This window comes from Coturnix japonica, chromosome 13, assembly GCF_054131305.1.
Source record: "Coturnix japonica strain WE chromosome 13, WE-NBRP24, whole genome shotgun sequence".
NCBI lineage: Eukaryota > Metazoa > Chordata > Aves > Galliformes > Phasianidae > Coturnix > Coturnix japonica.
In genome coordinates this window covers 18768073-18792529 of record NC_140675.1, presented here as the reverse complement: position 1 = coordinate 18792529, position 24457 = coordinate 18768073, and the positions used below count along the sequence as shown (strand labels likewise).

At 46.5% G+C, this 24457-nt stretch overlaps 1 protein-coding gene across 7 annotated transcripts in view; it reads right to left on the bottom strand.

The window, feature by feature from the left end:
- Nucleotides 1-24457, bottom strand: part of AXIN1 (axin 1) — a 63413-nt gene that overhangs the window by 23706 nt on the left and 15250 nt on the right. For all 7 annotated transcript variants that reach the window (XM_032447557.2, XM_085514302.1, XM_085514305.1 and 4 more), the window contains one exon: nt 1373-1513. In XM_032447557.2, coding sequence (XP_032303448.2) covers nt 1373-1513 — 141 coding nt within the window. The remainder of the gene's footprint in view (nt 1-1372; nt 1514-24457) is intronic.

Here is a 24457-nt window from a genome sequence, read left to right as displayed (position 1 = left end):
TGTCTGGCAATGAGATGATAACACCTTGTAGCTCCCCAGACAGCTTAGTTTTAAATCTGTGGCAGTGGAAGCAGGCTCCTATAGGCAGGTAAGGCCTAACTATGATGTGGAGATTCATCATTTTCAGTTTTTAAACGTTCCTGAACCATCAAAGCCACACAGAGATCATTTCACTTGTAAAGTACGCAACTGAGGATGAGCTACTAATGCACCAGCCTTTACCATCTTGCCATGACATGCACAGGTGGATAGCTTCCAAATCTGTGGTAACAAACCAACAGGTAGCAAAGCACATCCTGGATTGGAATTATGATGTAAAAGATCCTACCTGAACTCCAAGACTGATTCTGTCACCTCAACACACGCAAGCAGCAAATCCAGCACAGCCCTGCTGGCATATGCTTGCAGAGCTGACAGGATCCTCTGTCAGCTCTGGATGAACAACTTCCCATATGCCAGAGCTCTCTTCTTTTAGAGTACACTTTTACTGACATCCTATAGCCCAGCTAGAGAGTCTTAGTCAACATCTCCTGTCTTCAAAAGCTCCTCAGTCAACTTAATCTTTCTATTACGTAGACTTAAAGAAATAATGTGATACTTCCTTGTTTAACTTTTACAATGTGCTTTGATGGAAAAGCTGCTTCTAGGCATGAGCAAGGCATAAAGCAGTGAGGGCAGCACTATAATTTTGCAGTGAGGAACCTGGATTTGAGCCCAAGGTCCCATCAGTTGTAAGTACCTATCCCAAATCCAGGTTTGCCCTGCGATTCATTATACTAAACGAGAGTACACAGAGGTACAATTAAAATGAAGTTCTGTCTTAGCTTTGGATAAGAAGAATGAGGAGTTTCCCGAGCTGTATTCCAGCAAAACACACTGGAATTCTTAATGCATCCTTTTTTCCACCACCCCCTACCCCCCACCCCAGTAATCAGCCACCCAAATGCTGCGGTTTTCAGGAGCAAGTGGGAACTTTGAAAAGATAAAAGACATGAAAAAGAGCAGTCTTGATGGGGTTGCCATCTGATTCATCCTAACAAGGAGGAACCTGAAGAGGAACTCAAAGAGAGCTCACATCTATTTGCACTTGGCAAGAAACACTGTCAGAACTCCTACCTCATTTGTTTTAGCTCACTTAAATCATTTGATGTTGCAGATGTTCCCAGGAACAGCAAGGCTGTGTAGCCAGCACGGTGACAAAACTGCTCCACTTGAAAGAAAGCTGGAATGATCGTGACCTTGGTCTAGTCAGATATTGTGCCCAACACCACATGTTGTAATGTCAGACTAACACAACAACAGCACCAGCACTAAATAAAACCCAACACTCCCATTCTCCCGTTTATTGTCACATCAGATTCAAGTTACTTACATGCTGCTGTCTGTCAGCGACATCGTATCTGCATCACTGGACATGCTCTGCTGCTCGCTGTCGTTGGCACTGGTGGCTGGTGCCATGGCATATCCCGTGTTGACATAGTAAGGGTTAACAGGTTCTCTCCATGACCCATGCCTGGAAGAAAAAATGGAAGTGTCAAATTAAAGGGACACAACCTTGACCCCACTCTGCTGTGTTCTCTGCATCACTGTGTGGAAGGGTTCTGTCTTAGAGCCCCAGCATTGGTGACACACTACAGAATAAGCTGTGTTGTCATACTAAGTCGCACTGATAAAACCATGAACAATATGACTCATAGCTGGAAGCAAAAGGGAATTCATGAACTAAGGAAGATGATACTTTTAGAGCTGAAGAGAGAGAGGGAACAAGACTGCATGGCAGAAGTCCAATTCACATCAGGATTTATTGCATCCATTGGATAACTGCTTAGCATTGACATTTTATGAGCATGGCAGGACATCTAAAAGCAATTTCTAGATTATGAGACATTATCTTTCTTAGTAAAAGTAGGATTCTTTCTACTCTTCCAAGGTAAGCATGACTCACTGATTTAATGTTTGCTTTCACATCCTTCCTTACTTCACTCTAACATGTTTGCCAAGGCAGGGAATTAAAGTCAGAAACGGCAGTTGCTTGCAAAGTGGAACCTGCAGCCAACCTCAAATGTCACACTGGGGTACATCAAACACTTGCAAATTCCACTAGCAAGGACCGTCTAATAGCACTGGCTTTTCCAATGGAGATTCTAGCCATGAATCTACAGAGGCTACTTTGTACACAGCACCAGGCCTTGTCCTGCAGGCAGGTTATTCAAGTACATCTGCAAACAAGCCAACTTCCTTAAACAAAATGGCTGGGTGAGAGAGCATCTGCATGAGCTACCTTGAGGAGCGAGTTCCTTCCTTGGAAGGAGACCTGCACTCATGGCGAAGAAACCTGTGAAACAACAAAGCAAACGGTTCCTTTGCACTGATTGCCACTGGCAAAGGAAAGCTACAGCTACCAACACGCCTCCAGCTCTAGCGCACGTCAGATCAGCCATGTCACACGGGAATCTTATTGTCACTGCAAGTCTCTTTGCCATTTGGTGGATAAAGAAACAAGCTGAAATGTTCACACGGGCACAGCAGCAGCATTTAATCCCCCACTCGCCCTGCCTGCACCGCTGCATGAAGAACAGACATCCTGAAGTCTATGCATGCTGCAGTTTTCCAAGCTGTTACGAGAGCTGAAAATCAGAGGAACGTTTTATTCCAGGTCACCACATTGAGCATGATCTGTCATTTAGAGACTCAGCAACATGCACCCAATTGATGTGGCTTGTGATGGACCTTGAGCAAAGCCCTCCAGGGAGGGAAGGCTTCCACGTGGCCTGTGCTTCCCAATTCTGCTGTGAAAAGCTTTTCCAGCTGTACCGCAGAGGTCAAAGTCCTACAGGCAAAACCAAAGTCACTGCCCTGATGAGTTTACCTTTAGATAAGACCAAAAAAAAAACCCAAACCAAACCGTGAGAAACACACAGATGGAAGGACTGGAGGTGAGGAAGACACCGGCAAAGAGACAAGTCATCAGTTCTGGCATATTTTTATAAGTATGAACATACGATAACCATCATTAGGATATTGATCATCACCTGATCTCATTGCATTGGCCACTAAATGAGCAGAGACTTGCAGACAACTCATTTGAGGTAGAGGTTTTCAGAATGATTTATGAGTATTACGGGATTTAGGGTACGTGGATGGAAGCATTACCAAAGCAATTTAGAACTGAGTCAGACAGGGCTGTAGCTTTCACACTGTTAGTGTGAATAGTTTCTATTCACCCTGCCCTTTTGCTCCTGGAATCAGAAACACGATTTTCCTTATAATATAAGGGGTCATGGCCACCAGTGTGTTCATAGGTCACAAAAGATATATATTTCTATTGTTTGACAATAGAAATTGTCATTATCATGTCAGTTAGAAGCTATTTCACCCCTGTTCTCACAAAGAGAAAACCAACATTTTGCTCGCCACAAAACAAGAACTCCAAGCTACTTCTCCTTAGATGACGGAGCTCAGCATAGAAGCAGAGTAAAGAGCATCCAAAACTGAGTCACTTGAGGTTTATCACAATTATCACCACTGTTTGAGGCAAAGGGAATCTTGTGAGGTTCTGCCATTCTGCTGTAGCACAGAGCTGGCAGTGTTTGAACACCTACCTGTGCACTGGGATGTTGAGTCACCACGGACTTTTTCTAGCACACAAACTTTCTGACTGTCACTTCAAATGTGCACTGATGCAACCTTATTTCTATATCCATCAGATTTCCAAGCAGATTTCTAGGGCAAATATTTAAGGCTGGAAGTAATTTGAACAAGCTTGCCCTAAAAAGCAAAATATAATAAGTGAAAACCTTCCACCACCCATTCAGCAGCTCTCCACCTGCATAATGGTCAGTTCTGAATATTAAAGGAAAGCTACGCCGTGTATCCCTCCTGTCAAATCCGATATGACAGTTGCATGATGGAGGCAGATAAAACCTCTTAAATTGAAGTGAGAATGATGGATAGGTCAGGCCTTCCCTGCGGGCAAAGAGAAGGATGCTTTTTGGATAACCCAATTAAAATAGAACACCAACTTCTAGTGGACCTTTTGTCAGGCGTCTCTGGAAGCAGCATGGATTATTCTAGCAGTATATTAAGAAAGCACTGTGATATACAAAATAAAATGCATAGATCAATCAATTTCTCCTTTGTATCCGCTGATCACTTAAAAGGGAAAGAACACACCTCCTACCAACCCAGAGCAGCCCTGCTGATAAGGCAATGCTTCTACACACTGAGATGGACAAGGTGTGCAGGGGAGGCCTAATTTCTCTCTAAAACTACCTCAAAAAGGAAGCTGAACTGAGGTGGATGTCGGTCTCTCGTGCAATAAGCAATAGGACAACAGGAAATGGCCTCAAGTTGCTTCACGTGATGTTTATGAAGGATATTAGGAAAAAATTCTTCACTGAGAGGGTTGTGAAGCCTTGGAACAGGCAGCCCAGGGCAGCAGTTGAGTCACCATCCCTGGAGGTGTTTAAAAGACACGAAGATGTGGTGCTCAGGGACATGGTTTAGTGGCAGGTTTGGCAGTGCTTGCTAACGGTTGGATGTGGTGATTGATCCTAGAGGACTTTTCCAACCTGATTCTACAATTCTATCAATACACAGCTCCTTTCTCACAGCCTCCTGCAGGGCAGAGCCCTGGGGTGCAGCAGAGCAGACAGGCACATGCACAGGAGCAGGCCCAGGGGCTCTGAGCCTCCTCACCAGGAAACAACCAGTGCTGCAGCTGAGAGACTGGTTCTGTTGGGCTGCAGGAAGGCTGCCCTCCCTCCCCTCCAGCAGCACAAAGCGTTTTAAGAGTTATTGGGTACGAGGCTGAGAGGGCTGGAGGAATTCAGGTTGTAACAGCAAGCAGATGGGTGCCTCATGGCGCTCCGCCATTCAGCAGCCGGGACATGGAGGCACAGCAATGCACAGGGCTGTGGTTCTTCCACTGAGAACGCAGGGAAGAGTTTGGTCATGACTGTTGTATTTAGCTAAAATTACACACTTAAGCATGTATACAACAGGGATTACTTCCATTTTAGCTCTGCCTCTAATACATCAATGCAAATGTAAACTTTCGGTAAGCGTAAGTACATGGAAAGGGTATAAGATTTCAAAGCAATCATAACAGGTTACATTACTTTTGAGGAATCCATCTGTATTCAATCCTTCTCTTAATGTTCCCTCTCCCTGACAACTCTCTTCAGCTGGCTCATATCACTATTTGAATGTTTTGTGCTGTGCCTCTGAAGAACGCTTTCAACATCTATTAGCAGGAAAACATTAAAGGAACATGGAGTCTAACAAAAAACTGGTCACTTCTGATCTGGGAGGGGAGGCTGCTTTAAAAGGGATACAGACACACTCGGAGAGTTTTGAAATGTCAGCTAAAAACTTCACATACCGAGCTCTATGTGCTGATAAGGGCAATAAAAGGAAAGGTGAGCATTTAAAGTTAGACTTCACAAAAATTCCTGCAGACTTCTGAATTCGTTTTAGACCAGCAGTGCAATGAACTTTTTTAGAATTAACATGTAACATTTCACACGTTGCAGAAATAAAGCCTTTCTCCTCTGCAGCTCTCAGTTGTTCAGCCTTCAAAGCCATCGCATGAGGAACAGTTCTAACAAAGATCAGAGTGACCCAACTAAGTCAGCCCGAACGCTGCCTTTGCTTTTCATACATCAGCTCTCCACTGATCACTGTCAATTCCACTGCCACTGACAGGGGCCAAACCTTGCAGAAAACGAGTAAGCATTTCCTTCATGTTTCCTCCTCTCTGTTCAGAGTTTATTTTGCATAGCCCTTTATTTGGCAGAATCACAGAATGGTTTGGGTTGGAAAGGACCTTTTAAGACCATCCAACCCACACCTCTGCCATGGTCTCTTGCAAGATCAAGCTGCCCAATGTACTGACTTCAAACACTTCCAATCTTGCTCCTCAAACCAAGACCAGCACACAGGATGAACGTGAACACAATCAGGCTTCAGAGCTTCCAATGAAGTGAGAAGAGAGGCTGGGGCTGCTCCATTCCTATGTTTACCTCCACCAACAAGTGGCTAACAGGGACATCCTTCATTCAATACCACATTTCATTATCAAAGCTGGCCAATCAAATTAAGAGGTGATCATGTTAGCTTATAATATATGAGCTGAAACAAACAACTTCAGCATACACTGCTGGTCCACCTCACGTTTCAGTTTCCAACCCATCGTATCATCAACCATCACCAAACTTTGCTCCATCCTGGGTATAAAACTATTAGAAACACCCAAAGCATTCACAGCGTTCTCCACTAAATCTTCACTTGCGTGTTTTAAACCTTAGAACAAAACTCCTGTGAAGATGTAATGCTAAAACCTTCACTCCTGATGGGATTTAACCTGCTCTAAAGACACAAAGCCCAGTCAGGAGGTTAAAATAGGGGATTTAGCTGATAATTTGATTGCAAATCCTCAGGGTTCCTCCACTTAAAACTCTTCCCAATTACCATGGGCACTCAGATGCTGCCGTGCATTTGAACTTCGCCACTGCCAATGTCAAGCTAATCACATGTGTTCTAAGCAAGGGCAGCTTCTTCAAAGATCACATCAATTCTGGACAAGTTAATCTGTTCTTTGAGGTCTCCAGATGGCTCTCACCAAGAAAGTTCACTTCTAGCTCTGCAGCCTGCGAGCGCGGCAGCCCAAGCGCTCTGTAGAGCATTACAAAGAAACCAGATCAAAGTTCTGTCTTATGGAAGAAAAAAAAAACGAAATCTGAAGTTTGAAAAGCAACAGCAGCCCGTCACTTGTAGGCTTAAAGATGACTCCTGCATGCTCCAGCTATCAGGGAATTTATGATTACAGTCTGGCTTTTAAAAGCCAATGAAAAAAACCGACGCTCTTTAGCACTCCTTGCCTTTGCAAATCTATATCTCCTTCCGCGCTTATTCATCCTCCCACGCCGGAGGAAGAAGGGAAATAAATAAAAACTTAACTCAAAGGACAGATAAGAGCTCTTCTCTTTCTTCCTAAGGCATTCAATTCCATTTCAGGAGTACGCTGAGATTATTTTATGGGGACCTTCAGTAATTATTGCTTTGTATTAAAGCATAACTACAAAACCAAGACCAGAGTTTCCAACTCAGAACCCCTTCTGACCTACCAAGGACACACTGCTCCCAAGGACTATGGTACAGAGGGTGCATCCCACCCCATAGCACCCCACATCTGCTCCATGGGCTCAGCTGGGACCTGGGTGCAGCAAATGGCTTCCAAAAGCCTTTCTCTGAGGGGATGGGGAAGCGCAGGGCTGTACCAGGGTCTGCTCATAACCTAAAGAAGGCAGCGGCTCCGCTTAGAAGCACCACCGCCTGCAAGCTATCAAATTAATCCCGGGATTTCAACAGCTTTTCTACATTATTTTTCATCTCGACCAAACCACAAATTTACTTAATGACTAAAGCAGGCAAGCAAGCACTTTGTTTTCCAGGCAGAGGGGACCTTTCTGACCTGCTCCAGGTTTTCAGCACACACATCTACCCAGCATCACATGAGGGATAGGGCTGCTCCGGGGGCATGTGTGGCACTCCTTGGGCTCCCACATCCAGAGCCAGGAGACGAGCCAGGCCGCCAGTCAGGGCCGCCCCGACCGAGCCAGGGCCAGGCAGGAGGAATACAATAAGAACACTGTGTTCCAGGAATTATTGAATAAAGAAGAGAGCATGCTTTTGGCCGGCAGGATCCAGCGCTATAATTCTGTCTGCCGCTTTTCTTCCCCGTCTGAAGCAACATTGTTTGTCCACGCTTCTCTGAAATGGAAAGTATTTCCTCTTCTCGACACGTTCCAAAGAAAGATCTGAGGAGGCCTGGTAGAACCAGGCGTAACTGGGGATTCTCCAGCGCCTCGGCTGCTCCTTGCCAACACTTCTGCTCAACAAGAAAGGCCTTACAAGATAAATTATGAGCAGATTTCTCTGTAAGCTCAGAAACTTAAGACCAGAGCTTGCAGGATGAGTAAGTTTTTGGATGGGAACAAAACATCCAGCTTTGGCTAAAGACTTCAGAGAGTTTCCTCTCCTTCATCTGCACCTACAAAGGCTCTTATGCACTCCAGAACAGGGGATGGTGTTGCTCTGTGCACACAGGTGTGTGGGCCACACTGGGGAACTGGAGCCTATGGAACCAAAGGGCAGACCGGGCAGTCCTGGCTCTGCTCCTCTTTACACCACTGGAGCTTTCTGGGAGGGAATGAAAACCAGAAATGCAATGTGCAGTCCAGATTGCTTCCAGGGATGGATTTCCTGGTACTCAAATCAAAGCAGTGGTGTTGCTGATGGCTGAAATGAAAGGGGTAGATACGCAACTCAAGTGGGTTCCATTTGATAAAAATGAATTGCAATGTTGACGTTAAACTTCTTCCTTGCATCACTGGGTCACTTCACATAGAATGAGCTGGGGACCAACGTCCAGATTAAGCTGAAAACAAAACCAGAAACCTGGAGGGCCGGTGAGACCTGGCAGAGGTGGCTGTTAAAAGAACCTTGTTGGATCACACCAACAAGCGGCAAGCTGTATCAACAGCAAAATACTGGCAAGCTGCAAAAGGTGTTTAACCTCCTCTGTCATTTACTGCTTGACTCTCAAGAGCCATCAGCATCACAGTAAGCACATAAATCAAAACTCAGCCTTCTGGTCTCCACTGGGAGCTGGCAATCTGATGCTCCTTTCTCCCCTTGGTCTGACCTGACACGTATAACGTGGTGGCTGAGGCAAAGTCTTTGGTACCAGCCTTGACAGGGGCCATCAGGGAGCGACAGCAGAGATGGGCCCTTGGTGAACTGTACAGAAACAACCAGAAGGAACAAAACACAGAGAAACTGGGTCTGAGGGAGACAGAGACCATTAAAAAGGATCTTGCCCTTTCTACACATCCTTTTTAATTTTTTGTTTTTAAAGAGTTTAGCAGACTGACAGCAAATGATTTACTACTGTACCCTGGGAAACAGGCACACAGCTGTTAGCGAGTCTTCCTTTTAAGTAAAGACTAAAGTAATTCTTTGTTAGATGGTGCAGAATTCAGTCCTGGCTGCAGCTTTGGGACAGTCCCTTAACTGGAACCTGGAAGCCAAAGGATATATGGCTGCATTGAGATCACAACAGGTCACATTTTTAAATGATGAATGAAATCAGAAGGTTCAGTTTCTGATTTCTGGTAGCTGTACATTTACAAACAGATCTAAATTCAGCTGTAAGAATGCCTGAGATGTGCCTGAAGGCAGCCAGCACAGGTCTGTTAGCAATGCTTAGTTAAGGAATACACCTCAATTGTAAGGAGCTTTGTTAGGCACCTCTGCTCCAAAGCATGGCAAATACCTTCAGCTTCAATGAGAGCACTAGGTAAGCCATCGAAGGCTGATACGCACTCCATCCCATTACAGTGTTAAACCACCGCACAGGGAAGTCATGTTTGCTATTTCTGTATGTACTTTACAGCAAGCAAAACCTCCCTTTAGGAACTATGCTGAGGTTTGTTGTTATTTTGGCCTTGTAGAATTCTTCTGTTTTACTTCTCTGCCATTAGAACAGGCAGATATATGAGCTTTTACCTTTATTACACAAATTCCACAATATCCTTTCATCTGGTATGCATTATTGTGGGGATATATATGAAGTACTATGTCCATTTAAAGTGCTGTAAAAGAGCTGTTTGAACTCTCATTCCATTCCTACATATCTTTATGCAATTAAAACCAGTTGACAGTTCTGTTTAGGAAAAATAAGCAACAATGCAAGCAAGCTGTTTTGTTTGTTCCAAATAAGTTAGCCACTGTCCAGATAAAAGCCAGCTGTATGGCTTTTTAACCTCAATTTCTTAAAGACACAAGCCCAGGTGATCAAACTCTAAGCACTTCTTTCAACAAAGCAAGAGGTAACACAGGAGCCTGGTACACTTTCCTTCCTACCCCTCCTCCATTAGCTCCCATAGCACCTGCCATCCCACTCACTGAACCAAGCAAGCATCCTAAAGAGAATGTCTGTGATCACACACATCAACAAACAGCTACAAGAGGAGAAAAAAGTCATGAAATTCCATGTGATGGCACCTTGCATAAGACTCAGTGTCCTGTGTCTACGTGGGACAAACATTCCCAGCACCTCTCTCCCAGTTAGTTTTATGGGTTCAACAGCAGTTAAGATCAGTTCACAGACTTCCTCACTCAGAGATGAACAGGGTTTCTCCTATCTTACCTGCAATTTATTTGCACACAAGAGAATTCTACCCTAAGAATCCGCTGAGATTAGTGGGTTACATTTCTTGATGAGAGGATACAAAGTGACAGGCATGCAGATACAGCACACCAGGGGAGCTTTGCCTCCTGCATAAAGGCATAGAACTGAGGTTGAAGATGAACCCCCCAGCTACAGCACCTGAAAACTCCTGGGAGCATTGGAAAGCCCCTTTCCATGTTCCAACATTCCCTCTTGCTAACTGCTGGAGGATCTTGCTCTCTTTACCATGTCCCCAGTCCATCCCCCCTCCCAAAGCTGGTTTTTGTTGCTGCTGCTGTTTCTTCTTATATTTTTTTCTGAGTTCCTTTCCTAGAGAATTGGAGAGCTGGTTCAACCAGCAAGGAGCAGCCTCCAGAATCACAAGCTGCAGCAACAGGAACTGCAGATCTCAGTCTCTAAAGTCTCAGCCACGACCATCTCACGTTTGCTTCTCAGAGAATCTCACTGCCAGAACCTACAACAGAGCTTGTGCAATTTTCTAAAGCTTAAGAGTTTAGCCAAATTTGGGTGGTTTCTCACACGGACAGCAAAAGGTATGTTCACGCCGCCATGCCAACCCCACCCCCCAGCAACCCACTTGCCAAATGGTACATGCCTGCTTCAAAGAGGAAAGTTGGATGGTTATCAATGGAAAGTAAATTGTAAGAGTCTGACACGAGCAAAACAATGTAATTTCCTCCTCCTCTATTTTTGCTCAAATTTGCCAAAGTAATTCAGCCTTAGGCAGAATCTCAGCGTGGAAGAATACCAAACATAAGTCTGATAAAGATATGAGCAACTACGACAAAGCTTTATATAATGGGAAGTGTTAGGCAACCACGACTGCTGCCAGCTCCGCCTATAGAGTAAATGAGTGATATTTTAATATCGCTATTAACTGCCCCTTCAAAACTACAAGTGTGAGACTGCAACGTGAGTCATAACATCCTCGGCATCAATTCTGATCGCAAAGTTGATGAAAGCAACCGGCCCCAAACCTGTGTGTGAAAACGCAGCTGAATTAATCAAAACATGCAGCAGCTTGTGACATCAATGTCTGAGCCTGCGAACCTGCATTTACAGCTGTGAGACTCTTGCATGACATGATGGGACTGCAGAGATGCTCGGCTTGTGCTTCTGCTGCCAGCACCTTGTCCCAGCCACGGAAAAGAGTATTCACCAGCAGTTCTCATTGTAGGATGGATCTTTCGGAACTCTACATATCCATGATGTACAATTCACATCTGAATAAGTGAGCCAAAAGCTGTCATGGTTTATTCTCTGGGAGAAGTTAAGGGATTCCTCAGGACAAAGAAATACCTGCAGATTTCCCTGACCGCAGCCATCCCTAGAAGATGAAAGGGCCGCGAACATCCATTTTAGAGCAAATTAACTGCAGAAGGACTTGCTGGTGATCATCAGGTCCTGCAAAACCTTGTCTGATTCCGCAATGCCACTTTTCCAAGTGATGAGCACTACCAGCCCCAACGCCATCCACCTGGCTGAAATTCAGCCAAGCAGAGCTGGTGGAGCTCTGCTCAAACAGACCTCCAAAGCATTTGGAACTTTTAGTTCAAGAGCAAGAAAAGATTTTGACCCACTTTCAGATTTGAAGTCCATCTCCTAAACAAAAGCAGCTGAAGTTTCAATGAGCCAATTCTGCAGATCATTATGCTGCTATTACACAACTCCTAATCCCTGAAGTGGGGAAGATGTGCCAACGCCAACCCAGGCACATCTCTGTCATTTCGGCTGGACTTCCAGCCTTCCCACTGAAGATTTCATTCTGTTAAACCATTCTTGAAGAAAGCCAAACACTAAAATCCCCCAAATATTTATTGTAATTTCTTTGGCTACACTATCACAAGTGCCTAAATTCCCCTTCTCAGTTGGAGAGCTATCTAGACCAGAGGTCTCCAAATCTTTCAGCCTAATAAACATTACAAAGGCTCGCGAGCCCCTCTGAGTAGTAAGGGAGAGATTGTTTGCTGCCACAAAAGGAACAAAAATGACCAGCCATCCCCTGCTGGCTATTCTCCTCCCCTAAGAACTTGGTCTAATCCCCTCCACCATACAGCCCATCAAAGACAATGTGCCAAGGAAGGGGAGAACTGCTGTGCATGCTGATTCCCAGCTCGGCAGCGGTTCCTGAGGACCACAGCCAGCCAGCTGCTGCTCGCAGCACCCTCTGTGCTGCTATGCCAAGCCAGAAGGTCGCTTTTCATCCATCTCTTCCTCTCATGGACTGCCCAAAGAACCCATCAGGCTGCTCGCAGCTCTCCCAGGCTCCAGGAGCAGCAGAGCCACAGCCACACTCGGTCTGTCACCAAGCCAGCCACAATGCACCTTGGGTTCAGCCAAGCGTTCCAGACAGAATGCAAAGGATGCAGACCACAGAACACGTTGCTCGCTCTCTTCCAACATGGAATTTACCACTGCAGCACCCTATAGGTGACAAAGTGCATGTTCCTGTTGACAAGCCACGCAGGAAGCATGAGCACACAGCACCAAAAGAAGGGAGGGAGGCGAGCCAGAAGCACAGGGCTATGGCAGCTCTTAAATGCTGTGCCAAGGTCAGCCCTGGAAGCACCGCTGTCTCTAAAAGAAGCCATAATTGAGAAGGTAACATTATAAAGCTATAAAATGAAGTTTTACTGCTGCTGACTAGCTGGGACATGCAGAACATGTGTTGCAGGGAACACAGCATAATTTTATTAGTGAAGACAAAGCCATTCATGCAGAGTGGCCCGAATGGGGTGGGCTGAATTAAGAGAACAATAGCAGTTCATCAGATGGCCCTTCCTTTCACATATGTCTTCAACTTACTACGCTAGCAAATACTACAAGCGGCTTGGAAATATATTTTCATCTGAAGAGCCTCACGTTATTAACACATTAGATTAAAATGAAAATAATTGAGAATGTAACGTATTCCTGATGCTGTTCATTAAATGGCTAAATCAAAACCATCAGCACCCATCCAGCCTCCTCCTCTTTTGGAAACTCACTCGTGATCAATGACTGTTTGCACGCTTTAGCCCAAGCCAGAACTTTGCAACACTGCTACAACCACCCTGGATGGTTTTTCAGCACCCAACAGACCCCTTAAGCTGATCAGGGGAAGATGTGCTGAGATTGAGACCAATCTGAAAGGAAAAAAAAAAACCACGTTGCGTCAGTGCTTAATGCTAACCATGTTTCAGATTTGCTCATGGATTCCAGTTCCCCAAATAACAAAACAATAGACACCAAAGAGGAAAAGTGGAAACTGCTGCTTGGGGAAGCTTGCCACAACACGTTGGCTGCAAGTGTGCTGGGACATAAATCCTGCTCCAGCAGGGCTGGGGCTCAGAGCTCCAAGGGCTCTGCACGCATTAAAGGCAAGGCTGGTCTCCCCCTCTGAGGCTGCCTGCTGCCTGTCCGCCTCCTTCCTTGTTTCATTTCCAGCCATGTCCGGCTCATGCACGGTATTTATGCTGCTTGGCTAACCCAGGGTGGGGGAGATGAGAACAGATGAGCAGAAGAGAAGGGACAGAATGGAGCCAGCGGCAGTGAATGCAGGGCTTGGGAAGGACAAGCTCTGAAAGCTGTGCAGTGGGCTCTGGCACTGAATGTCCTTATAACAGGGATCCCTGCAGCATCTTTAGGACTCAGAGTTGCCCTCCTCTTAAGACTTGTTTTGCAAAACAGCTGAGTAGGTGAGCAGAGAAGGCACAGCTTTAAATACAGCGTGAGGAACAGCCTGCAATGATGGCTAAAATTACACATTTGCCACAGGACACCAGGAAAATGCTAAAGCAGAGGAACCCCGGCTTAACCCTTGTCAAAGGATTCCTAATCTTCTCCAAGATTAGACTTTTGTTCTTCCTAACCGCCAGCCCTACAAACACCACCCAGACTGCAGGGGGCCAGGCTCACAAACACGAATTAATTACATCAGCTGTAATTCACACCTCTGGCTGCTTTTGAAGCAACTTGTTAAGCACTTTTGAATAAGAGTCTGGGAAAAAGAAATAGTAGCTTATCAAACTGAAATACAGCTTTCTGTTCCGGAAATAGAACTACACAGATGAACTGTGATATCCCAATGAGAGATCAAGCAGATGCATTTGTTCCAGTGCTGCTCAGTGTCCCTGAGTCTACTGAGCCCAACTGGAACCCTCTGGGATCTGCCATGCCAGCAATAAAACAGCCATAAACCGAGTTCTGCTCATTGCTGCACCAAGCCACAATGCAGATGAGAATCCAGACTCCTTCTGCCCCACAGCATCAGACAGAGAGGCATCCTGGCAGCTGCAGATGGACATGGCAAACCACAGCAAAATGCAGCTGAACCTTCAGCAAGACTCAGCTCCTCCAGGGCTGGAAAAACCCGCACCCTAATGGAAATTATAACATTCCCTCCCTGCAGTTTAGAGAGAGCGGACCTCCAAACACAACCACTGTGCAAACAATAAGTGAGTAGTGCTTAAGCTCAGGCAACCTTTGCAATATGTCCTTGAGGCAAGCAATGTGATGCTGCCTGCGAATCTCTGTATCACCACCTCGACCAGCAGCAGCAGGCTTGAGATAGAACACCAGAGAACTGTGCTGCTGTTCCCATCACTTAGCACTCAGTTGGGGAACTTGTAAAGACTCAGTCAGTCCCATGCTGGTCCTTGCACAGCTTTCAAGGGGGAAACACAAACCCATTTTCCTATAACTCACTGCAAAGAAATTGCAGAGTGGCTTAGCTTGCTCTCATACGAGAATCCTCCATCCTACACATGACAACAGCTGCAGCAAGGAGCAAACTTGCTCCAGTTTAGTGTTCTTGATGGTGACCATAAGCTGCACGAGAAGAACTTCCAAACCAGCTAGAGACTGGAAAAAGAAAAACCCTAAGGAGAAATCGCTTAAGATAAAGCCGCCACTTATCTCCCCATTGCTTATACCTGACCCTTTGGTACACGGCAGCTCTCCTCGGAATAAAAACATGAGCTATTTACCCAGGGTGGGATATTCATGAGGGCCTGTAGGTGTGTCAAGACAAGGTCAGAAAGGAGAGGTGTTGTTTTTCTTTTCTTTTTTTTTCCAGGCCAACAGATACAGCTTGGAAAAACAAGCAAGCTGCAAGCTCTCAGCCCCACAGATTACTCTGCTGGTCTGCAAACGAAGAAACAAAACTGAAAGGCAAAGAAAAGACAGGCTGAGAACAAATGTTCCAAGTTAAATATATTAATCAATTAGATAATTAGAGGGAAAAAGCTGATGGGTGCCCCTCCAGAGGATGGGAGAGGTTAGCAGGAAGAGATGTGGTCCAGCTGCCAAAGACAGCTGTCCTCTGCAGAACACCGAGGCTACATGGCGGTGAAGCATTAGGATATGCCAGAAAACAAACATCCTCCCTTGAATTTGGGATTTTTAGGATCAGACACGGTTCCCAGGCCCATCTTTGGAGGCCTCCATCAGGAATGAGAGCTGTGAGCTCAGAGACTGAGCAAACCCGACAGAATCACCCACCCGAGAGAGGCAACCACCTCCCTGCAGAACCTGCCTCCAAACCCTGAGAGCATCGCGGATTACAACAGCGCTGCCACTGCTACTGAGGGCCAAAATCTTTCTTTGCATAGCCTGGAAAGAATGCCAGCAATTCCAATGGCAGGAATCTCCCTGCCTGCCCCGCAGTCTCCTACAGCTTTTCGAAGCGGTTCCTAATTCCACCTCAGTGCTCCACACAAGAGTTATTCCAAACATTTCCAGCCCACGTTGGTGTGTGTCGAGGTAGAGCTGGGTGTGAAGAAAGCGTTCATTTAGTTAACTCTGTTTTACTCAGCAAGTGGAACAAATTTCATCACCCCCTACAAAGTCCATTATGTATTCTATTTATACCACAAACATTTGGTGCACAATTCAGGAACAGCAGGAACAGGTGATGTAATGCACTGTACAAACAACATTCTATTCATACAGTGGGAAAATAAAGTGCATTCTCTCGGTTTCTTTGATCACGCTTAAAACAATCAGATTAGAAGTCACAGATAACCCAATACATGCTGGAGATGAAAGGGCTCTGGAGAAATAAATCACCCAAAGTTAGATATTAAGCAAGATTTCTCTCTCAACAATCAACTTATCTGTGGATAGAGGAGGAATGACCATGTGGTTTCAAAATCCTGCCAGGCATTTTATTTATTTTTATAATACCATAAAGCTACTCCACCCACTTTTTCAGAATGAACGTTGCATTACACAACACATCAAAGGGACTTTATGGCCTAAATTAAGCAATAAAATAGTTGAGATTGTGCGTTATGCTGAAAATTGGCCCGGCTTCTCGTGCCTGGTGAGCTGGGAGGTGAACACATGTTTCCCCAGCACCTGAAGAACGCTTGGGGCGGAATGGCCCGAGGTATCAAAGTGTGCGGCACCTGCATTTAATAGACCGACATCGAGTTTGAGGCCTTCAGTGCCCACTGCAACCCTGGGGGATGGGACAAGCCCTGAGAAATCCAGCACTGGGTGTGGGATGTCGGTGCTGCCCTTCGTGCTCACAGCCTTTGAGGCCTGATTCACAGATAAAGCTCAGTGTTGGAAGCTGTGGGCTTTGTGGATGTGGTTCTCTCACCTTTGGCAGCCAGCCACGCTGGGGAACGGAGCCAGAAATATAGGAGGAAAGCTGCTGGTCAGGCAGCATGGCTGCACCTCGTGGCTCCTGCCTGCCCCAGCAGCAGCTCCCCTGCTCCTCCCCTCTCCTGCCCAGGCACAGTGGGAACACAGCTATCAGGGCAGAGGCAGGCTGGCACCTCTGTCCCCTGGCAAAGATCAAAGGCCGGGCTGAGTTCCCACCAGGGCAGCTCAAGAGGCACAAGAAAATTCAGCTTGCACCAACGCGTGCTGGCATGTGAATATGTGCCCCTACCGCTACCTAAAAACAGGGTTTAAATAAACCACCGACAACAACAACAAAAACACAACAACAAACAAACCCAACGAGATTAATTAATTTGGGCCCTTCGCCTTTCTGCAGACTGACTCATCACCTTTGATCTGCAGGGCTGCTGAGAGGTGCCCAAGCCTGCCTAGCCCTGCCCAGCCCCAACAATGCAGCGGCCCATTGCCGTCAATGGGCGCTCTGTTGGGTGAGTGACTCATTGCCTGCCATCAAAAGAGCAAAAATAAAACCCAACGGCCGGGTGTTTGCGGAGAGGGAGCTGAGCAGAAAAGGGGGGGGTTATTTTAAGGTTTTGTTTTTAGGTGGTTCCTCAAAGGAAACTGGCATTGCTATTTTCGGAATTGGCCACACGTTTCTGCGGGAGACTCTCGAGCGGTTCGTGCTTTTAATTCATGCTCTAAAGACACAATAAGGTGGATATTTAAACCTGCAGACTGCGTTTAAGGAATACACACACACCAGAACATGTCCTGGAAGCCCTCAGGTGTGGGAGCAGTGTCCTGGCACAGGGCTCCAGCCAGGAATGAACGCTATTAATGCTCCCTTCCACCCTCACACAGAGGGTACAACCCCAGATGGGGACGTGTCCATCCTCATTACAGCCTACAGTCCCCAAGGCACAGCACAATATCAGCTCCCAGCAGTGAGCAGGATGTGGGGAGCAGCCCCCAATGCTTTGGGCTAAGGTGGAGCTTCAGATCCCGACAGCCACATCTGGCACAGCCCACTCAAGCTGTCTGCACCCAGGTACACATCAATGAGAGCAGGGATCTCCGGGAATGGAGGTTTCTGGGTTCTTTGAAGGCTGAGCAGGACAGCGGGCTCCTAACAGGTCACCTGATTCAGTTTCAGGCTATGGTGGAGTCCCAAACTCACCTCTATCAGACACTCCTGATTTCCTGTTTGCGGCATCGATAAATAAAAAGCTCTACGTCGTGGGTAATTATACTTCACAGAGGACAACAATTAAGAAATAGCCAATTACATTTTATAAGCCCGGGATAATCAAAAGCTTCCTCAAATATCTACAGATGCAATAAGCACTTAGAAACGGTAACTCCCAACAAATTGCAGGTCATTTCGAGCCATTTACAAAGATGACATATTTCCCTATCTGCACTTGTTCCTGGGATGTATCAGTGCAGATACCCAAAGCAGCACCCAGCTCATTCCTCCCTGCACTGTGCTGGGCTGAGATGCACGGCCTCCCAATGCAGAACAGACTTCACATCTGATATTTAAAGAGATACCAGAGGATCCTCACGTATATACTCAATCCAAGCAATGACAAAAAGAATAATCATCAATTCCCATCGCTCTATTTTAATCAAGCCTTGCAGTTTTTAAAAGGAATGGTCACCCGCTCTGTTTGTAACCCAATACTGCAGCTCCCACGCAGTCAGTGCATGAGAACGGAGATCAAACAGCAAACTGAACGACAGAGGAAAGGAAACATGCCTTTCTCATTTTTACAGCTTAACCTTTTAGATGGGAGATTTCAGAAGACCCCCTAGAGGAGCAGAGGCTGACAAGGCTATGATCCAGCAAAGGTGATTGTTACAGCATGGCAGCTTCATTCCTCACTTTCAGTGCAGGTTTTTGCTGTGGAAATAAAAAGTCCTCTTTGCTCACGTGGTTGCTGGAACAGCACTACCAGCACACAGCACAGCTCTCCTATTACCCCATGATTCCTTCCAGCAGTGGCTCCCTGTCTCCTGGCCACCACTTACACAGCTGTTAGTGCCATTACTTCAGCTATAAGAGTACACGGTTCTGCAGGGCTAATTGCTGCGTAAAGGCTGATGAAGTCCTCGGGACATGCATGTGACAGACGAGGATGTGCCTGGCTGTTATTTAAGAACCAGAATCACACAAGTGTCGGAAGGGACCTCCAAGGACCAGAGCAGCACAGCGTCCTGCTTGAGGCATGATGGCTGTCAGCACCACGCAGGGTGGCCGTGGCCCACGTTCTTACCGACAGCATTGAGAGAAGTGAAGCTCTCAGCAGCTGCAGTGAGGTACTGAACAGCCTTTTCTGATCTCGCCTCAGAGAGACCAATGGGAAAGAAAGGAGGGAGGATTAACGCAAGGAAAGCCAACAATGTGCTTAAAAGAGGACAAGTTTCATGTGATTCTATCCAGGAAAGGATGCGTGCTTGCTTAGTCCACATGGGAAGCTGGAGGTGGGATGGATACCCCTTTATGTAGATGGTGGGATGGAGACCCCTTTAAGTACTGGAAGGCCACAGTGAGGTCTCCCCAAAGCCTTCTCCTGTCCAGGCTGCACAACCCCAGCTATTGTGGACAATAGGTGTTCCTGCCATTACTGTCCCAGCTGGAACAGGAGGTTTGGCTCCAGTCCCTCCCTACTTCTTCAGTTCAGGCTTCAAGATGATTTCCACAGCTGGGAAATGAGAGGATTATCCTGCTCCATACCACACTACACCCAAGTCCACAGCCCAAGATGGGCTACTTGGGAGGGTTTCTGGCATCACTGGTGCCAAGCCACAGACAGCAGTTAACAAGGAAAAAGGGCTGTTTGTAGCCTGACCACTGGCAATGTGGTTGACAGCTCCAAACAGAAGAACCTACACAAGGTGATAAAGACAGCAATCCTCACAGAGCTGACTCAGGGCATCACCATCAGGGACCAAAGCCCAGTCGCTGAGTCCAAGCAAATGCTGACTCTCAGATCTATCTTACTTTGGAGGAGGAGGATGGAGCTGTGGGATGCATCCACCCTTCTGAGCATGGGGAAGACTCATGTAAAGGCACTGCAGGATCAGAAGGCCAGCATCTTCGCTTTAAGACTGGTGAGATATCAACTCTCTTATTACAGCTCCAACCAGCCACGTCACGCAGCCCTGGGTGTGCCAAACACAAGGCAGTGATATTTGCAAGGGGCAGTCGGCTCCTGATGAGGGGAGCTCAACCTCCGCATCAAGAAAGGAAAATAGATCAAGCTGGGGCCGGCTGGCTGCTCTGCCAAGGCTGCTGCAGGATCAGAAAAGCCTGCTTGAGCTCTTGCCTAAAACTGCAGATGCACGCAGCCAGGCTGGGGCTGCAGCAGGCCCAGCACGCTGCTCTGCAGGGAAAAGCAGTGTGGCTGCAGTGGGCCTATGGCAAGAGGAAAATGCACCCTGGGTGTGACGAAAGCCCAAAGCCCAAGCATTGCTCTGCAGTGACGCCCACTGCGGCCAGGGCTGAGCGTGGAGCGCTGCCCTCCCGGCCCCGAGCAGCCCTGCCCTGTGGATGCTTATCGGGGCGGCGAGCCGCCAGCACAAAAACAACAACCGCCACAAACGGATTTCAGCCAGTTCAGCACAGCGTGTTTCCAACTGCTTGGCAATCACAGAGCAAGGGAAGCGTTTGAAAAAGGCCTCTCGGTGCAGGCCGGCTTCCTTGGAAAACTGAGGGCTGAAAATACAATATCAACTTGTGCCCTGGTTGGGCAGGTAGCACCAGCAGCTGCAGTGCTGTGCCACAAGGAATATACGCTCCAACACTCCCAAAATCCATGTGGAAGGTGCAGGCAGTCTCTGCATCCCACACAGACCATACAATAAACCCACAGAGAGCAAATGTGCATGAAGCAGCTCCAGAGCAGCGCTCAGCACCCGGCCTGTCCGCAGCAGCCACCCCTACGACCGGTTGGACCTCACCATCCTGCACTTTAAAGGCAGGAGCCCTGGCACAGACAAAGGTGTGCTGCATTCACCTCTAAAGGGATTTAGATCTGGAGCCCTCGACACCAACAAAGTGCTGAGACAGGCATTTACTCAGGTGTATAAACATCACAGGCGGCAAATGCCAGGTTTGCAAGAACTCTTCTCCAAAGCTTAAGAATAAATTCAACTTGTTTTTGAATAATTATGGATGAATCATTCTACAAACCTTCCTACACTTTACCTTCCGTTGCCAACCACGCAGCTGATTTGTTAATTATTTTTTTTTGCACTTACACACGTTCCCATCCACTGTCCTAAACCACAGGCTGCCATTTCCTCCTGGTGTTTGGTAGCGACAGGACAGCTAACAGAAAACTAAACGTATTTTAAGCAAGAGGGGGAAAAAAAGGCCACAAATTAATTTCTCTCCGAAGCCAACGGTCCCCACCCAGAAACCTGCACACAAAAGAATACAGCCTTTTAAACTGGTAGGTTAGGTCTGAGACCAGCCGTAAGGTTTGTCAACCGTGACAAGCTACAGCTTGTTTAATAGTCGACTGGAGGGTTGAAAAGTCTCATAAAACCCGAGGGCCTTCCATAACAAAGCTTCTGCCACTTTGGGAGAGCGCTCACACCCATTCAGCAGGCTTCTCCAAATATGCAAAGGTATCATGGTGCAAAGCTAGATTGAAAGCTGGAAGTGGGAGCTGTGAAAAATTCTGGCTGCAAAAAACCTGAAGGGAACATTAAGGAACAAACTGCTAACAGTGAGAGTAAGTAACCACAGGCATGGGTAACAAAAATGCTGCATGACCTCCCTTCACTTGGATGCCTTTCTAAAATAGACACTTCAGCCTGACCACAAGTTATTGTGCAAGAATCACTGGGTGAAGCTGCGTGACCTGTTATCTCAAGGATTACAAAAGGAAAGTTCTTCCCAGGCCCATCTGGAAAGCTCCCTCTCTCCAGAAGGAGGATCAGACGGAGCAGGCTTCTCCAGCCTACCCTAAGAAGAACCAAAGCCAACAGGCAAGGATACGGGCAGAGCCAGCAGGATGCTCTGCCTTCAACAGCAGCAGCGCTCACAGCACCCCAGGCCACAGACTTCCCTGCACACACCTGGAGGCAAAAACCACAGTGCTGTTTTATGGTGTGACAAATCCCCCACTAAGGTGACACATCCACGCATCCTTTGCCGCCCATTTCCATCTTGTTCCCAGCTTGTGCATTCTTCCTCGCGCTGGCCCATCTTGAAGAGCGAGCCTTCTCAAAGCAGCTCTTCCCAAGAGAGGAAAACAAAGTTAGATCCTGAGTGAGCAGCCCTTCAAAGATGCATTAAATACAAACACTTCCACAAGAGAGAAGAAGTCCTTTGCTTTTTCTTTCCATGGTAGAGAGCAGGACCAAGCAGCCAAGCAGTGAGGGGTGATGGCTGCAACACTGCATGTACCTGAGCCCGTCAGCTTCACTACGTGGCTTTGCTCATGAAGGAACATTTTTCATTTCCTAAGGAAATAAATGTTATGACAGTCACATGGACTGAGTTAGAAGTACAAAGACAAGCCTTCTTAGCAAAAGATCCGAACTTTTTATTTAAAAAATAAAATTAAATTAAATTGAATTGGGGAAATACAACCCAAGCCTGGTCATAAGGAGAGCAAGAAGGTTCTGAGGTCACGTTTTACAATCTTTTGAAGCAGGAATGAAGCTGGTGCCTGTAAAGAGCTTCCTTTTCTTCGAGACACTGCGATATTACAGCGCAAGAACTTGATGTCTTTGCTTGGGCACTCTTCTTTATGCACAATAAAGCCCTTGTGCGGGAGATCAAGGCTTCATTTCATTGCTTTGACATGATGGTTAACCTGTGAACTTTGCCCCTGCTAATAGAATAATTTCTATTTGTTGATTCCTCTTTTGGGATCCTCGAGGGCAACAATCACTTCGTCTCAGCATCCATTTGCATGCCTGGTGCCAAACTGTTTTACAGCTTTTATCTCCACGAAGCACATCCAGGGCAACACTACCCAAATTCAGGCGCTGCAGCAGGATGCAGCCACAGCACATCCCATCCTGCACCCTAAATGGCAATTCCCAGGAGCTCTGCTGCACTTGGCTGAGTTGCACTTCCCTTATGAAAGCTCAGTGAGGTCCTCAGCCATCAGAAAACCAACCCCACAGGAATAGATGTGCTGGCCGGAGCTCTCAAAGGCAGCGCACGCACGGGGCTGGCAGCAACTGCAGAACAAGGAAGCCACTTTTCCAGATAAGTCTCTCCCAGTCTGTGAAGCTGATTGCCAGCCAAGAAAAAGACCAAAATTTACGATTCAAAAGGGTAAATCTGTTGAATGCTAAAGGCATGGCTTTGCAGTAGAGCTAAATCGCTCTAAGTGTGGATTGCTGGGGAAAAAGAAGGCGATTCCATCTTCCCACAATACTGCTCTGCTTCTTCCAGCCAAGAGCAGTGATGTGAACGCAGCAAGAAGACAAAATGACAAAGAACTAAGCCTATAGAAACAAGAGAAACCAAAAAGGAAAGTGCAAAGAGGGAGTGGACAGATGATGGCACAGGGAAGGTGGAAGATACTGGGACAGGAAGGAAAAAGAAAACCCAATAGGTTCTGGTCATTAGCTTTAGAGTTCAGTGCAGGGACTAATGGGGTCCTAACGCTGACCACTTCAGTGGAACATTTTACAGAGCTTTTTTCCCACCTCTGAATGTTTTTGATCAAAACAAGCTGAACACATTCTAAAAGCTGTTACTGTGAAGGCAGCTGTATCTCAGGGGCCACAGGACCAAAGAACTCCAGATCTTACCAGAAAATTGCACTCTGGAGTCTTCAAAGGTAAAATCCAATTTCCACGTAGGATTTATAGAATTTGGATAATCTGACTTAAAACTACAGCACTTCTACTTAAATTCATCGCTGTCTTACAACAGAGAAGACCTTGCACGAAACCTGTGAGTAATGAGGGCTTTGCTTTCACGCACAAGCATAACCTGCTGTGATTCCATTTCTGAGCGTGACTCAAGGAGAAACACTTGAAATACACAACGAAAGGAAACCTTTGGGTGCCTTCTGACAAGCAAATAACCCCAGGGTTCCAGCATGGTCCAACAAGGTCCCCCCAAACCCAACAAGGTCCCCCAAGGCCCATTGAGGCCATTCAAACCCTTCACCCGCTGCTGCAGCTCTAACCCAGCGCCACATCCTTTCAGAGATGCTCCCAATTACACTCGCGAGCAATTTGACTTTTTAATCATTTCAATTACTGTGACTAAAACCCTTCAATCAGAACAAAACAAGGGAAAAAAAAAATCACCCCTCTCTTTCTGAAGCAGCCTGCCCAGCTTAACGCACCATACCGAATTGTGAAGGTTTTCGCTTTTGTGGTCTTCACATATTTCATTTAATGCAGATAATTAACCTCAGTTTCTAATTTCCAGTCCTCCACGAGGAAGTGAAATGATTGAATACATTCACTGACAGACGGAAAATTAAAATATTACTGCAGCTTCTCCACGCGGCTCAAAAGGCAGGGCCTCGCTAAAGATCTTTCTTCTTTTATTTGACTGATTAACTGTAATTTGCTTAATGGATTTGAGGATGAGCCTAATAATCC